The sequence below is a fragment of the Mustela putorius genome, unplaced genomic scaffold, assembly GCF_011764305.1.
Source record: "Mustela putorius furo isolate JIRA1106 unplaced genomic scaffold, ASM1176430v1.1 tig00000095_pilon_pilon_pilon, whole genome shotgun sequence".
Lineage (NCBI taxonomy): Eukaryota > Metazoa > Chordata > Mammalia > Carnivora > Mustelidae > Mustela > Mustela putorius.
This window is the reverse complement of record NW_025421280.1, coordinates 21,845,602-21,863,405: the sequence shown is the minus strand read 5'-3', so window position 1 is coordinate 21,863,405 and position 17,804 is coordinate 21,845,602. Positions and strand designations below refer to the sequence as shown.

The following is a 17,804-nucleotide window of genomic DNA, read 5'->3' as shown; positions in this document are numbered from 1 at the left end:
TAAAGAGTAAGAGAGGACAGTGCAGTTGAGGCTTCTGTGAATACAGAAAATACAGATTTCTCTGAATTGTACTCTTGTATGGTCAGATGACACCTTTTGATTTTGTTCTGAAATTTATTTATAGTTGACATCTTTGACAAATGGCACCTGATTAAAATTTTTTTTCTGGGGCGCCTGGGTGGCTCAGTCAGTTAAAGCCGCTGCCTTCGGCTCAGGTCATGATCTCAGGGTCCTGGAATCGAGTCCCGCATCAGTCTCTGCTCAGCGGGGAGCCTGCTTCCTCCTCTCTCTCTCTGCCTGCCTCTCTGCCTACTTGTGATCTCTCTTTGTCAAATAAATAAATAAAATCTTTAAAAAAATAATAATAATAATAAAATTTTTTTCCTATTTTCTCATTCAGGAAAGGAAAATTTTACATATTTATATTTACATATGCATACATATTTTTTTATTATGTGAAAAATATTTTTTAGAATGTTAGTGGGGTTTTTTTTTCTTTTTTTTTCATGGTTATAAGTCCTATTCAGCACTGTTTCTCTTAATGTTCTGCTTTACTATTTCAAGACTCCTCAGTGAGCCTTGATTTTAGCACACTTATATACTAATGATTTGAAATCAAATTTTGGAACTCAGAAAAGTAGAGAATTAAAATTTTTCATATCTTAATGTGATGCAAGTGATTTTGATATTTGATACTTAGAACTTGCATTTCATCTTTGCTTTCATTTGCAAACTAACATGCTTTTATTTCTGAAATAATTTTTTATTCTGGATTCAAGGATCAAGATTATAGGACTGGCCCAAATGAGGAAAAACCAAGCAAGCTTATTCGATTAAGTGGGGTACCTGAAAATGCCACAAAAGAAGAGGTAAGGCTCTTTTTCCTTTTTCTTTTTCCCTTTTTTGTCAATTAAAAAATTATTTTTACTTTTTTGTCTTGAAAAATTAATAGATTCATAGGAAGGTGCAAAGAAACTTACAGGGAAATTTTGGGTGTCCTTCCTGCAGTGTTCGCATCTTACATTACTATAGTACAGTAGCTAAACCAGCAAGTTGGCTTGGGTACAATCCATAGAACTTACGTAGATTTCAGCAGTTACGCATTCACTCACTGAGGTGAGGTTCATGATTGCTATCCTCAGACCTGGTAATCATCCCTTAAGACATAATCCCAGAGGGACCATTGGATTGCATACATAAAGATGCAGTTTATTTACAGTAGTAAAAACTAGGAGATGCATAACTCTTCAGTGTTGAAGGACTGGCTGTAATGGCTGAACTTAGAGGAAAATATGGTCAGGCTTTTATAATAGGAAGAGCAGACTGTGTTTACTCTGTGCCAGGCGTCATGTGATGCTTACTAGCATTAGTTCTTTAATTTTGACTGCATCCTAGGAATAGGTACTCTTTATTCATTCCTTCCAAATACAAAGCACCAAGCACATGCTAGGCACTGAGTGATGCAGCAGTGAGTATTGTAAAGTCACTACGTCCATGGGTAATAAAAAAGTAAACAAAAAACATAATTTCAGGCAGTGATAAATGATCTAAAGGAAACAAAAATAAAGGTGTTGAGCATAACTGGGCTAGGGGCTATTTTCATTTGGGTAGTTGGGGGAAGGTATCACTAAGGAAATGACATTTGAGCCCAGGCCTGAATGCTGCAAGAGAACAGTCCTTCTGAAGATGGGAAAAATAACCTGACCAGGCTGAGGGAGTTAAGTGCCATGGCTCTGGACTGGCATGAGCCCAGGGCATCATCGCATCATCTTATGTTTAACAGATGAGAAACTGGGCACTGAAAAGTTACACAGCAAGAGAGCAAAAGAGGCTTGGAATGTAGGCAGTCTGATTTCAGAGCTCGGGTACTTGATGGTTATGTTCTTCTGCCTTTTTTGTGTACTTGGGAATTTTTGAGTAATTATGTTCTGCTTATTAACAGTTTTGAATGCCTAGAATGTACATGGGTTAATTTTGCCTTAATAAAGTGATGATAGCCTTAAATTACATAGAATAAAATCAAGGAGGGAAAATTAAATATTTAGTGTTTGATTAATGTTTTACATCATTCGTGTATACACCATATTCTTGCAGATTCTTAATGCCTTTCGGACTCCTGATGGCGTGCCTGTAAAGGACTTGGAGTTGAAGGAGTATAACACAGGTGAGTTTCTGCACATGCCAGTGGCCTTGGGTTAGGAAGAGTCTTTGTCACATTTCTGCATCATGTGCTACTCAAAGTTATTTTAAGAAACCACGGTTAAGATTTCCAGAAGCCTCCTATTGATGCCTTCAAAGAACAGCCAACTTTAGGCTTAGCTGTGGTTCTTTGTGGCTGTTTGTCCACACATGGGCGATGAGGATGCATGTTCCAGTTCTTCTGGGTGCCTATGAGATATAAAGTGAGTGTTGTAGCGTTTAAGATAGAAAGTTAGTATCGTAGCATTTATCCCTGAATATATTTTATATAATCATTAAATTTACTATGTATGTTCTTCATTGTGGTGGAGTGTTTATGTTTGAGCCTGGCAAGATGTAATAAATTTACTTTGTTTAAAAATTTACATTTCATTGCTTCAGCCTGAAATTTACAACTTTCCAGAGAACTTGTACAAATTAGCGGTTTCTTGGATTTTCAATCTTGCTCTGAGAATGAAGCCCTGCAACAGCTGTTTTGTTGAAACCTATGAATAGATCGAGAAGAACTTTCTCTTTGACCTCTGCTCTGTGGTCTGAACTACAGATTAAACTTTTCATAATATTGTCCTAGTGTTTTAGAGTATCATGTTTGGTCAGTTCCTTCAAATCTTAGTACAAAAAAACTGAAAGTGAAATGCTAGGCACTCAAGGCATTGAGTGATATTTTAGTCTGTATAATATGGAATGATTTAAAAGTGAAAGTAATCTTCAAGTGATCTCTTGTGGGATTTTAAATTGAAGAAAGTAGATCATTAATCTGTTCACAGAACTTAGAATTTTAGTAATCCAAATTAAAGAACACTTCAAGTAAGAGTATGCTGTATTTTGAGGATATAGTTTACCTCTAAAGAGTTTACCATGGAATAAATTTCTTTGTATTAACTAGAGAGCTGCTTCTTCAGTTTGGTTCTGCAGAGGAAAACTATCCATAAAAATAAATTTTTGGTGCTTGAAATAATTTGGTATTTTTGTGAAGTCCAGAAGTATTTTTTTCTGTAAATATTTTTCTAGAAAGCTAAGTATATTTTTGTTTTAAAAGCCTCAGTTCTCAAAAAAAAAAAAATCAGTCCTCAATTTGTGGAAATGTAAGAGTAGTAATGGTTGTTCTTACACATTCATGTCTTTTTTTTTTTTTTTTTTTGCACGTGTCTTATACACATTTTCTAGATGTACTATTATCTTTAAGAACTAAAAGTAGAATTTATAGACCACAGTTACTTTTTAACTGACAGCAGTAACCTCAGTTTTGGTCTTATTTCATGAACTGTGTTTTTATTAAGTATTGGTATTTTAAGGAAAGTAGAGATGTCTTGAAGTTTAAATAGCAGCTTAAACTCTTCATTTCTTCATTGACTTTATATTGTCAGATGTATTAGCAGAGTAATACTTAATGTATAAGGTCCATAGAAGTAGTTCTTAAATTTGCATGGTATAGTAGCTATTAGAAACATAATTGGCAGACCAAAGACATTGATACTCATGTGAAATCATTCAAGACAGTGGTTTAAAAAAAAATCACCTTTCAGGAAATAGTCTTTTCTTCACATTTTATTATATGAAGTGACAGTGTATTAAATATGTATATATGGTTCTTTTTTTAATGAGAGAATTGGATTACCAGTCCCATGTTATCCATCTCTTCGTGGCAAGTAGAATGAATGTTTGAAGATATCCGTCAGATCATGTTAACTGCCATGCCTAAAATCCTCTAATGGTCTTCCATCTCATTTGGAAGAAATTCACAATTCTTTGTTCTGACTTACAGAATCCTGCATGAGCTGGCCATTGGCTATTTGATCTCATCCCATACTGCTCTCCACTTTTCTTCTTATGCTATAGCCACACTGAACCTTTCTGTAGACTTGATCAGTATAGACTTCTTTCTCTGAAAGGGCCTTTGCACTGTCCTTCCCTCTGATCCTCACTCGTCTTTTGGGATTTAGTTCTTGGCTTCAGTTTCACCTCTCAAGGCCTTACCTCACCATCCAATCCAGAATCACTCCTTGGTGGTTTTTCATCATATCCTGGTTTGTTGTCATAGGATCGATCATTCTGGTATTTTCTTAGTGGTTTTGTGTATCTTATTCCTCCTAGAGAGTTAGTTCCATGACAGTGGGAGCCTTGTCTATCTTGTTCCTTCCTGTTACCCTCATGCTTGCCACTCTCCTGGCACTGATGGGTTCTCAGTATGTGTGGAATGAGTAAGTGTCTGTGATGTGTATTCATAGCAGCTGCGTTCTCTTCTCAGGTGAGGAACGTTAAAGGGGTCATTTAGGTTTCAGAGCAGTGCAGCCTTATATCTGCTGAAGAATATGCCTTGAAGCAATCAGATGTTTTAAGAATGTTTTTAACATTTGCTTGTTAAAAGACTTTATGTGCATTTTAGTAGAAGAGGTAACTTTCATAAATGGCAGTCAGTTTCTTTAGGCTTATAATAACCTGCAAAGACCATGCAGGATGGACACTGCTCTTAAGAAGGGGACTGTAGGGCAGAGGTTTAGTTGGTGTAATGGAGAACAGTCTATAATGGAGAGAAAAGATTAATGCCTGTTCACTGACTCTGGTGATCATTGATTTAATTTTTGTTTCATTTAGGGCTGTGTGAATACAGGGTCACAACTTTTATCCAAAATCTGTGGGGTCAAATAAGTTTATGACTTTTTCTGAATGCAGAAGGGCAATGTGGTACATAGATCAAATATGAATTATATCCCCCAGTGGGATGTATATCAGTCATAAGAATACTTCTGCACCAAAATATGTGACTATTCTCACTGAGAGGACTGTAAAGACTGTAAAGAGACGCAGTATACCATAGGTCAGGATTTGTCTCCAATTGACTTCATATGACTTGAAAATTTTCCAAAACACTTAATATTTAAGGGATTTTGGAGTTCCAGATAAGGAGTTGTGAAGCTACATATGTGATATATATTTGAGTTTTTCTTTTGCCATTTGCAAATATATTATAACCCCATTAGTTGTAAATTACCTTGAGTGAAATGATTACATTCCTGGGAAAAGTATCGAGAGTGAAATTTGGTGGCTGGATGAACAAACTTTGGTGTGCCTACAGTGGAATACTACTCAGCAATAAAAATGACAAAACTACACATGTACGTAACAACGTGGAGGAATCTCAGGTATTGTGCTGAGTAAAAGAAACAAGATTGAAAAGGCTACACACTGCCATAAAAAGGAATGAAATACTGATACATGCTATAACTTGGATGAATCTTGAAAACATTGTGCTGAGTGAAAGAAGCTAGGCACAAAAGAGCACATATAGTATGATCCCATTTATATAAAATATCCAGAATAGGCATATCCATGGAATAAGAAAGCAAATTGTGTAGCTTGGCTGTTGTCTGAGGCTGGAGAAGGGGGAGATGGGGAGTGACTGCTTAATGGGTATAGGGTTTCCTTTTTGGGGTGATAAAAATGTTCTGGAAGCAGGTAGTGGGGATAGCTGGATAATGTTGTGAATGTATTTAAATGCCACTGAATTGCACTGCAAAAACGGTTAAGTGGTGTATTTTATGTTATGTGTATTTGATCATAATTTTTAAAAGGACTACATACAACATGATTCCATTTCTGTGATGCTCTGGAAAAAGCAGAATTAAAAGGAGTAGAAAGTAGTGGTTGCCGGGGTGTTGGGGGAGGAGTCAATTGTAAAGTGGAAGCATGAGGGAATTTTGGGCAGAATGGAACTCCTCCGTATGGATTGTGGTAGTGGTGTATGGATGTTAAATTCACTGAAATTGATATCTACTGTATTTATATAAGAGAACATCCTTGTTAGGAAGTACACACTGAAGTTTTTAGGGGTAGAGGACCAAGTTGTATGTTTTTTTCTCTTATGTGGTTTAGGGAAAAATACTTGCTGTGTATGGACAGGGTAGGAAGAGAGTAATGAATGATATTAGATACAACAAAGTATGTCAGTAGCTATATACACAAACAGTGAATCATGGAACACTACATCCTAAACTAATGATGTACTGTATGGTAATATAACACAATAAAAAAATAAAAAGAAAAGAAAACAAAAATATATCAATAGCTGAATCTGGGTAACGTCCATGTGTGTGTTCTTTGTGCTGTTATTCTTGCAACTTTTTTGTAACTTGGAAATGATTTTCTTTTTTTTTTTTTATTTTTTTTTATTTTTTTTTAAAGATTTTATTTATTTATTTGTCAGAGAGAGAGCGAGCACAGGCAGACAGAGTGGAAGGCAGAGTCAGAGGGAGAAGCAGGCTCCCTGTAGAGCAAGGATCCCGATGTGGGACTCGATCCCAGGACGCTGGGATCATGACCTGAGCTGAAGGCAGCTGCTTAACCAACTGAGCCACCCAGGCGTCCCTGGAAATGATTTTCAATAAAAAGTTGAAAAACTGACAGTACAATTGATGTATTTTTTGTTAAGTGATCAGCATAAATCTTTCAAGATAAAGACTACAATGAACAGCCTCTGTGAACTATAGTGCAGTGGTTCTCAGAGTGGGTTCTGGACCAGCAGTGTCAGCACTACCTCAGACCTTGGTAGAAATATAAATTCTCGGAATGCTTGGCTAGCTCAGTTGGTTAAGCCTCTCTGCCTTGGGCTCGGTGTGATTCCAGGGTCCTGGGATTGGTCCCACATTGGGCTCCTTGCTCAGCGGGGAGCCTGCTCCTCCCTCTGCCTACTGCTCCCCCTACTTGTGCACTCTCTCTCTCTGACAGAAAAAGGAAACAGAAAGAAAGAAATACAAATTCTCCAGCCTTGATTTAGACCTACCAGATCATAAACTCTGCGGAAAAGGCCCAGCCATCATTGCTTTAACAAGTCATCCGTGTGATTTTGATGTGCCCTGAATTGGTAGAACCACTCACTGCATTGGATTGATTATATTCTTTTTTTTTTTTTTTTAAGATTTTATTTATTTATTTGACAGATCACAAGTAGGCAGAGAGGCAGGCAGAGAGAGAGAGAGGAGGAAGCAGGCTCCCTGCTGAGCAGAGAGCCCGATGCGGGGCTCGATTCCAGGACCCTGAGATCATGACCTGAGCCAAAGGCAGCAGCTTAACCCACTGAGCCACCTAGGCGCCCCGATTATATTCTTTATTCTAGAACTTTTTGGTACAGTTTAGAAGAGACTTAATAAGCAGGTGGACCTTCTTTAAGTCAAAAAGGCTAATGCTTATGTGCTTTAGGAGCCCATGGCAAACACTTGCCTTTCCTACCTGATACCAGTTCTGCTGTAGTAAGCTGTGGCAGGAGGTAGAGTAGGGTTGATGCTATTTTATGCCCTTAGTTGTACTTTCTGTTTATGTAGCATATTTCCTCCAGAGATCTTGGAATGGTGGTAGATTAATACCACTTTTTAAAAAGATTTTATTTTTTGAGAGAGCAGGAACAGAGGGAGGGAGAGGCAGAGGGAGAAGCAGACTCCACACTGAGCAGGGCGCCCAATGCGGGGCTTGATCCCAGGACTCTGGGATCATGACCTGAGCTGAAGGCAGATGCCAAACCAGCTGAGCCACCCAGGCGCCCCAAAGTGTTTCTGTAACTTATGAACATAGAATTGTTCTTGGTTTTTAGATGGATTTACATGCCATCCAGTATGCTATGATGCTTTTTCCAAAGGAGTTTGTATTATTTAAGCAAAAATGATACAGCTTCTGGATTAAGTTTCCTAATATGTCTCATACACAGAAAGTAATTTTTCATAGTTACTGAAGTGGTACAGAATTATTACAGTACTGTTTTATTATTTAGCAAACAAAAAAATTTTAATAGGAAAGTTAGAAGGCTAAATGGAGGTAGTAGTAGGAAGAAGGCATATCTTGCATTGAGTCTGTTAGCATTCATATAACAAAAGGGCACAGTTTCTGTGGCCCTGAGTAACAGGCTTATATCGTAACCTTTCATTTTTCACAATTGAAATGGTTTGAGTTTTTACCATCATGTTGATAAAATAGAAGTTTTAAGAAAAGAAAAACCCAGAGAGAATCTGTCACTTTAGGGGCAGAAATCCATTGTGAAATGGATTGATCCTGATGATACAAGACATGCACAGTTGATGATACTCCAAATGGAGTAGCTAAAGACACAATAGTTAACGTCATTTAGAAAAAATAGAGCTGGAAAATGCAAATACACATTTTTTTTTTTTGCAGTACTTTTGGCACTTACAGACTAGACAAGTAAAAATTTTTAGTTTTTAGGGGAAAACTGACCATAGGCTAATTGGAAAGCATCCCATTTTCTTGTCACATTTCTAAAACTGCAGAAGGTACTGTTTTCAGCCAGGAGTCTTAATAGATTTGGTACCACATTTGGGGAGGGTGTTTACAGAGGAGCCTTAAGCAAAGATGGCAAAGCTTTTAAAATAAAAATGTCTTGGGGCATCTGGGTGGTCCTCATTTTCTATTCCGACTCATCCTTCAATTTAAACTCCTTTGTTGAAACCACTTAAGTCGAAGGATGGCTATGGTAATCTGCAGCCCTAGTAGGGAAGTTTTTATATTATTGTTGACTTTTACTGGACTCCCTGCATTCTTCTTTCCTTGGGGCTTTTGGGTATAGAGTTTTAGTCTATAAATTTTATTTTTTAGATTTTATTTATTTGAGAGAGAGAGAGAGCGCAGAGGGAGAAGGAAAAGCAGACTCCCTGCTGAGCAGAGAGCCTTACGCAGGGCTCAATCCCCGGACCTAAATATCCCTACTTGAGCTGAAGACAGATGCTTAACCAACTGAGCCACCCAGGTGCCCCTGGAGTTTCATTCTAGAACTGATAATGAGACATCTTCACAACCCAAGGCATCATTTTATTCAGAAACAAGAACCACCACCTTTGTGGGTTTTGGTTGGTAGACTTTGTAATCTTGGAGATCTCTACCTAAACTGTATGTGACATCTGATATAGAAGAGATAGCATGAGAATATAGCAGGACAGCGATGAGCAGATGCTTTAATTGGCAATTCATTTCCTCTTCCCCAGAGCTATTTAGCCAAGATGGAATGTGCATCTCCGAGATGGGGAAGGTGTTTGAACTCTAGCCCTTTGTTAGCTTCTTGCTTTTCCCAGTTCCTCACTCTTCTCTAGGTAGAATTGCTTCTGGCTTCTGTACTTGTTTCTTTGGCCAAATGCTCAGGTGGCTTTGCCTGAGTCTTCTAGGTTATATAAGTCTATATGGGGCTTCTAGTGCCTTTGGGTGTTTAGAAGGATTCATGAAAGTTTCTTCTGCTGGAGTAGCAAGAATTAAAGGGTCCCTAATCAGGGGGAGGGAATAATGCAGCAGCCAGTTGTTTTCTAGCTTCAGTCCGCGGAGGGAAAGTCATTATGTTACTACCTTCAGTGGGCAGAAGATAGAGGCTCTACATACAAACTATTTATAGGATATGAAACTACATTGGCCTCTTCTTTTAACTTTATCCTTACACCAGAACATCTGATCTGTGCTCACCCTTTCTAGCTTAAATTCTGCACCCTCAAAATGTTAATTAAAACAATTTTTACCTGCTTCCATATTTCTTACATTAGCATTTAGGACCTCTATCTAATTTATGTGTAAGCTTTGATGACACTACTTTATAAATATACCACTGAATTGTACAGTTTATTTTGTTTTATTTTATTTTTAAGGATTTTGTTTTGTTTTTTGTTTTTTTGGAGGGTGCTGGGGAGAGGCAGGGAGAAAGAAAATCTTAAGCAGGCTACACACCCAGCATAGAGCTTGACACAGGCTCTATCTCGCAACCCTGAGATCATGACCTGAGCCAAAATCAAGAGTCAGACACTTAACTGACCAGGCACCCCTCAAGATTTTTTTTTAAGATTTTGTTTTTATTTATGAGAGAGTGGGGGAGGGGAGGGAGAGAGATACGTCATCTCTGACCCAAGCTAAAACCAAGAGTCAGACACCCAACTGGCTGAGGCACCCAGGCATCCCCTAAGATTTTAAGTAATTTCTACACCCAGCGTGGGGCTTGAACCCGTAGTCCTGAGACCAAGAGTTGCATACCACCTACTGAGCCAGCCAGGTGCCCTTGAATTGTACACTTTAAAAGAGTTTATTTTGTGGTATAAATTACATCTCAATTTTAGAAAATAAACCTTGAAAATTGGTTGACAAGTCATATAAAGATTGATTTCTTAAATCAATCTTTAAAATTAAAAACATTTTCATGAGTATTTAGAATATTTAACAGAGCTTTAACCAGATATTAATGGCTTACTGACTGGTACTTAAACCTTATAGGTAGAGTTCATAGTTGATTGTCCCTAGTCTCAGTTCAATTCATTATGCTGCGCCTAGAAAATGTTGTTATATTTTCATCTTTTAAAAAATAAAACAGCGGGGCGCCTGGGTGGCTCAGTGGGTTAAGCCGCTGCCTTCGGCTCAGGTCATGATCTCAGCGTCCTAGGATCAAGCCCCGCATCGGGCTCTCTGCTCCACAGGGAGCCTGCTTCCCTTTCTCTCTCTCTCTGCCTTTTTTATTTAAAAAATAAAAATAAATAAAAATAAAAAATAGCACCCTGTACCCCCTGAAAAGCTTATGATTCATTTGCCTACCAAGTATGTGCCATTCTGATTAGTATATGACTCTACCTTCGTAACTACTACAGAATATTATTGTTTGTTTATTGATTTATTTATTCAGCCAATAGTTATAGTGCCTTGAGGTGCAGAGGATATGCTGGTGATCATGAGCATTGTAATCTTTGACCTTAGGGGCTTCAGTTTCTGTGGAAAATGGATATATGTTCCTGTATTCATCTGAATAGGTCACAGTATCTTATAAATCAGTTTTTGTTTTTTTTTTTTTTTTTTTTTTTAAAGATTTTATTTATTTATTTGACAGAGAGAAATCACAAGTAGGCAGAGAGGCAGGCAGAGAGAGAGAGAGAGGAGGAAGCAGGCTCCCCGCTGAGCAGAGAGCCCGATGCGGGACTCGATCCCAGGACTCTGAGATCATGACCTGAGCCGAAGGCAGCGGCTTAACCACTGAGCCACCCAGGCGCCCCTTGTTTTTTTTTTTTAAGGGATCTGGGAGTTCTTACATGGGTTCTATTTGGCTGAAAGTTTGATGTTTACCACTATGGATAACTTGATGAAAAATGGTTAGTTCTTTTTTTTTTTTTTTAAGATTTTATTTGCCAGTGAGAGAGAGAGAGTGAGAGTACAAGCAGGGGGAGTAGCAGGCTCCCCTTAGACTAAGGAGCCTGACGTGGGACCCATCCCAGAACCCAGGATCATGACCCAAGCTGAAGGCAGACACCTAACTGATTGAGCTACCCAAGCATCCTAAAATATGTTCAGTTATTTCTAATGCTAAAGTCACTAGAGGATGACAAACATAGAAATTTTAGAGTCAACAGGCTTAGAAAAAGAATAACACCTGGGGCAGCTGAATTATTCAGTCAGTTGAGCACGGCCTTCAGCTTAGGTCATAATCCCAAGGTCCTGGGATCAGTCCCATCTCAGCCTCCTTGCTCAGCAGGAAATCCACTTCTCCCTTTGCCTGCCACTTCCCTTGCTTGTGCGTGCTTTCTCTCTTTCTAACAGATAAATAAAGCTTTTTTAAAAAAAATAACACCTAAGTGAATGGTTGGAAATAATTATTGGTCAGAGAGGTCAGCAAGTTATTGTTAATGATGTCCCCCGATTTTCAAAGAGTTAAAATGAAACCAGACTTTTCATGGTTGTTACAGGAAATGATAGACAAGAAGTAGAGAAAATTGCACACAGATATATGTGGGTACTTTTTACCAACCTGGAAGCTTTCCAAATTCCATCATTGGGGGGTTTTTATGGAAGGTTCCATTATGTAGTCATTCTTGATTAAATCATTGTGGCTACTGGTGCTTAGCTTAAATTCCAACTCCTTTCCTGTCCCTGCACATTGGAGGGGTAAGGCTAAAAGTTCCAAGCTTCTGATCAAGATTTGGACATTCTGATCACCAGGCCCCATCCTGATGCTATCTAGGATCCCACCCAAGAGTCACCTCATTAGAACAATGGGCACTCATGTCACCCTTATCATTCAGGAAATTCCAGGAGTTTTAAGAACTCCATGTCAGGAAACTAGAACAGAGACCAAATGTCTTTCTATATTATCATAGTTGGGCATCCCAATTGTGGATCTGGCTGGTATCTGGTATGTTTAGGTGGGCATCAGTTTTCTGTTACAAGGTATAGGTGACATAGGCTTATGGTCTGATCATAGTGTGAGTCTCACAGAATGCCCGTAGTCTGACCCTTGTCTGGATAATATTTTACTTCTGGAATAGGTAAGTGGCTGGAGCAGTATGATCTGTTCTCATCTTGAGCAACTTCCATCTCAGAAGCCACTATCTTTGTGGAACCTTCCCAGAGTCCCTTAGAACAGTGGTGACCTGTCTGTTTATTTGTACTAGGGTCCAGGCAATGGGGAAAATGTTTATGGGCCATATTTTTTTCCACTTGAAATGAAAATAGCTTTGTGATCTATGAGGGAAACAGATATATTCTTAGCATAAACTAGCAATCAGTGAGACAATTAATCAGTGCCAAAATTTTAATACTGGGGCATATTTGAGGAGCATCAACACAGGTACTGTCTGATCTTTAGTTCCTGAGAATGCTTTGTAATAGAAACATGGGGGTCCTGAAATGCATTATCTCATGCACTCTGAAACCACCCTGGAAAGGAGTTACCATCATTGCAACTTGGCAAATGGATAACCCAGGCCCAGAGAGAAATGGCTCAACTGAAAGCACATGATGAGTTAGCTTCTGCATATGTACAGACTGGAGAAGTTACTTTTCTTGTGTGTTGCTCCAGTGAAGAAACTCATTACAGTTGCTGTGGTGTTAACTAAGCACCATTGTATTGGAGATAGAGAAATGAAAAGAGCTAGGGGCGCCTGGGCGGCTCATTCGATTGGTCTTCTGCCTGGGTCCTGGGATTGAGCCCTGTGTCAGGCTTCCTGCTCAACAGGGAGTCTGCTTTTTTCTCTCTCCCTCTGCCCCTACCCACCTCTAGTTCTCTTTTTCAAATAAATAAACAATCTTCAAAAAAGCCAACTCTCTGAGGTCAAGGACACACCCCTCCACTGTGCCCACATAGCGTTGTTAATGTCACTGGAATGAAAATAAGTAAGGGTAAGAATTTCCTAACAAATGATATCCTGGGCCCAGAGAACCATCATAAAGAAGTCACCCTAAGGTTAATTTTGGACTTTGAAAACTACTTGAAAATATAACCGCCCCCCACTTTTTAATAACCAGTTGTCACAGATAGAGGGAGCATAATCAAATAGAGCCATATGCAATTTTGAGAAATTTAGCAAGTAATCATGACTGTGTATCTTCCTCATTTCATCTTTTATTATAAACCAGCAAGCCTTATGTGAGTAGTTGAGGGGGAGAGGATTGAAAGTGCTTATAAGATGTCAAAATGATATATTTCATGGAGTCTAATAGTGTTCTTCCCAGATAGTAGGTTGACAAATCAGATATTTTCCAAATTTTCATAATGCATATTGAGGTTTTGGGTTTTTGGTTTTTCTTTTAAGATTTTATGAGAGAAAGAGAGAGAGAGCATGAGCAGGAATGGGGGGAGAGGGAGAAGCAGACTCCCTGCTGAGCTGGGAGCCCAATGTGGGGCTTAATCCCAGGACCCTGAGATCATGACCTGAGCGGAAGGTAGCTGCTTAACCAACTGAGCCACCTAGGCACCCCCACTTGTGATTTTAACAGAGCAAAGTACTTGTTAGAAATCTTGTACATCGGAGGGGTGCCTGGGTGGCTTAGTGGGTTAAGCCTCTGCCTTCGGCTCAGGTTATGATCCCAGGGTCCTGGGATCGAGCCCCGCATTGAGCCCCGTATCAGGCCTTCTGCTCAGCAGGGAGCTTGCTTCCCCCCCTCTCTCTGCCTGCCTCTCTGCCTTTTGTGATCTCTGTCAAATGGATAAATAAAATCTTAAAAAAAAAAATCTTTTACATCGATTTTTTTAAAAAAAATCTGGACTTTGAAAAAAAAATAGCAATCTTGCACATCTGCTTTCTTTGTTTTATTATTTCCATTGGTGGGAATTCACATAACTGTATCGATTCTGTTTTGGTTTTTGCTTAAAATTTCTAACTTGATAATTTACTTGTAAAAGTCTGTAGCCCCAATGAAATGTGAAAATAGGACCTATAAAAATATAGCCCTCTTGAATCTCTATTAAAGATTTTTTGTGGGGCGCCTGGGTGGCTCAGTGGGTTAAGCCGCTGCCTTCGGCTCAGGTCATGATCTCAGGGTCCTGGGATCGAGTCCCCCATCCTGCTTCCTCCTCTCTCTCTCTGCCTGCCTCTCTGCCTACTTGTGATCTCTGTCTGTCAAATAAATAAATAAAATCTTTAAAAAAAAATAAAAATAAAAAAAAAGATTTTTTTGTGGTGCTCTATATATTCATAATGCTTTATTCCTACAGAAATAATAATCCTGGGCGCCTGGGTGGCTCAGTGGGTTAAGCCGCTGCCTTCGGCTCAGGTCATGATCTCAGGGTCCTGGGATCGAGTCCCGCATCCTGCTTCCTCCTCTCTCTCTCTGCCTGCCTCTCTGCCTACTTGTGATCTCTGTCTGTCAAATAAATAAATAAAATCTTTAAAAAAAAATAAAAATAAAAAAAAAGATTTTTTTGTGGTGCTCTATATATTCATAATGCTTTATTCCTACAGAAATAATAATCCTGGGCGCCTGGGTGGCTCAGTGGGTTAAGCCTCTGCCTTCGGCTCAGGTCATGATCTCAGGGTCCTGGGATTGAGCCCCACGTCGGCCTTTCTGCTCAACGGGGAGCCTGCTTCCTAACTCTCTCTCTGCCTGCCTCTCTGCCTACTTGTGATCTCTGTCAAATAAATAAAACCTTAAAAAAAAAAAAAAGAAATCCTTGTTTAGAGAAAAAAAATCTGTTTTCTTTTCCCTCGAAGATACCCAATAAAATAAAGAAGCCTATTTCCCTCATCCTTTTTTTTAAAAATTCCAGTGTAGTTCCATTTCAGTTATACAATATAGTCATTCGCAGTTCTGCAGATTAGTCAGTGCTCATTATGAGTCCCCTCTGCCTGTGTCCTTTAAAATCCTGATTCCTTTTTTTACATTTCCTAGTTGGTATGTGTATTCTTGGCTTTATCAATGTAAATCAGTCCTCCTAATGGGAAGTTCAGCTGGACTTGTTTATGATAGTTGGGTTTTTCTAGACTAGTTTGAACAGAGGACTGCTCATCTCATTTGCCTTAAGTAAATATTGCTGTGTAATTGTTAAAAAAGCAGGGTTTGGTATAGAGGTTACAGTTGACTTTAACAATTAAGAGCTATGTTTGTCATCATCTCTGAGTCAGCTTTTTTAGGAGCTGAGACTAAAAGATATTCAATATTCATTAAGGCTTTGTTTTCATACCTTGTTCCCCCTTAAGCACCTGTTAGCTTTTAACACAGTATTTTTTTGAGTGATAGGCAATCATGTGATTCATGAATATGAAGAAGAATTGAAATTTTAATGTTACCTTTATAGATTTCCTTCTTTCTCTGTTCTCATCCTTCTTAGCTGCCAACAAACAAACCTGTAAGGAGCATTCACATTTTTATGAAAAATCTATACATTTAGTTAGGTTAGAACGTAGAGTAAAATATCCTTTTTAATAGTCACATAAATAAGCACAAAGATCCATCAGCCCACCAGGCTTCTTCCCAGAATGTGGGGGTAGAAGAAAAAGGTAATAAAAAAATTTCTTATTCCTTAGGTCAGAGTCTGTCTATGGGACTGTTAACCCCGAGTTTACTATCTTAATTCCCAAAAGCTTCTAGCAATTCTGAATGCAAATTTGGTTGGTTGCTTTCAGAATGTTTAGGTCTGTGGGTGGAATAGGTCTACTAGAACTTACTCTGTGAATTATAAAATTACATTGGAGGAATTAAAAAGAAACCCCCAGTTATCCCACTATAATAGTAGAACCACTGTAATCATGTTCGGGTACAGTTGTGTTGCATTACATCATTTTCAGATTTCTGTATATTCACCTGTGGTTGCTCAGCCCCTCTCTCCGACTCCATCTTCCCTCTCATGGAGTGAGCATGAGAAGTGGGATGTGACTCAGTTGTGGCTTCAGTTAGTCTCTGTCTCCCAAGTTTCTCTAAGTGTGAGCATTCACTGTGCTAGCTGTGATTCTGTTATTTAAAGTGATATGTTTTTCATACATTATGGTCCTTAAATGCAAGCCAACCACTTCATCTGGTGTCAACCAAAAGAAAAGTGATCTGTTGCGACGCTGGAGGAAAAACTGGCAATATTGGACTTAACCTATGTTGAGAGATGGTATGTTGTTCTTCACGTTGGGGTGTTCGAGTATGATTTTGACAATGCATGGTTTTCATCTCATATGCAGACTTTTATCTCTAACCTCTGAGTTATAAGTGACTTCATAGTATTTAGTTCTGGTTCTTTTTCCTATACACATTATATATAATTATCCTCATTTTTAAAGCTTTTTAAATATGCTTTATTAAACATCTCATATCAAGTATCTTGCTGTATTGTAATTTTTATAGCTATAATTGCAACAAGACTTTTGGGTTTTTGTCTTTGCAGAAGACTTTCGGTAGCCAGTATAGCAGTCCATGAGTGTGAATGATTTCTAACTTGCATACTTGGGTCCATGCACAAGGTTCTGCCGTAGGTATTTTAGAATGGGGTAACTGGAGTGCTGCAGATTTCTGTATTTCTCAACCATAGACATGGTCTTACTTGTCTGTGCTTGAGCATGTGGGACCCTTTCTATGACTGGGCTTAGTAAAATTCAGAATTCAGATTACTCGTATCAGTGTAGGATTTTATTAAAAGGTGAGTGTCTAGGGATGCTGGGGTGGCTGAGTTGTTAAGCATCTGCCTTCGGCTCAGGTCATGATCCCAGGGTTCTGGGATCGAGCCCTACGTTGGACTCCCTCCTCAGCAGGGAGCCTGCTTCTCCCTCTCCTACTACCCTGCTTGTGTTCCCTCTCTCGCTCTGTCTCTGTCAAAAATAAATAAGTAAAATCTTTAAAAAAAAGAAGAAAGGTGCAAGGCTATGCAGTTAACAGCATCAATTTGAATGTGGTCCCTGGCTCTGAGCCCATATTGCTACTTACCACTGAGGTGATTTTGAGCAAATTACTTATTCTTTCTTTATCTGCTTCCCCATGGGTAAAATGAGGTTAATGGTATTTACCTCATAGGGTAGTCTTGTGGGGATTTAATTAGTGTATATAAAGAGTTCAGAATGCAGCCTTGCACCAACAAGTGCTATGTAAGTATTACTTCGAACTGTTGTCCATTTGGGCAATTCCTGGAAGTCTTAGACACACAAAATGCCCAAGATCAAGATAGGGCATTTTTTTTTTAAGTTTTGGGTACTATAATTAAGCCTTAAATTTTTGTTATTATTTAATAGCTAAAATTTCGGGCAGAAAATATTGAAAGTTGGGCTTATGGATTTAATGTTCAGTCTGAAGTACATTGTTAGGGTAATGTATTGCAGAGTTGATGTATAGAAATGCTCATAATGTCTCTTGCAAACTATCTTTTCCTTCCCAGTGACTGTAATATCAGAGTCTTA

The 17,804-nt window shown here is 38.7% G+C and overlaps 1 protein-coding gene across 6 annotated transcripts in view; it reads left to right on the top strand.

Moving 5' to 3' along the window:
• Window positions 1-17,804, top strand: part of RBM6 (RNA binding motif protein 6) — a 106,069-nt gene that overhangs the window by 35,413 nt on the left and 52,852 nt on the right. For 4 of the 6 annotated variants that reach the window (XM_045079635.1, XM_004760605.3, XM_013060544.2 and 1 more), the window contains 2 exons: window positions 780-869; window positions 2,095-2,164. The exons of 1 other annotated variant lie outside the window; for it this stretch is intronic. In XM_045079635.1, coding sequence (XP_044935570.1) covers window positions 780-869; window positions 2,095-2,164 — 160 coding nt within the window. Of the gene's footprint in view, window positions 1-779; window positions 870-2,094; window positions 2,165-17,804 lie in introns of those variants that run through there. One more of the 6 variants, XM_004760608.3, reaches the window with a different exon arrangement.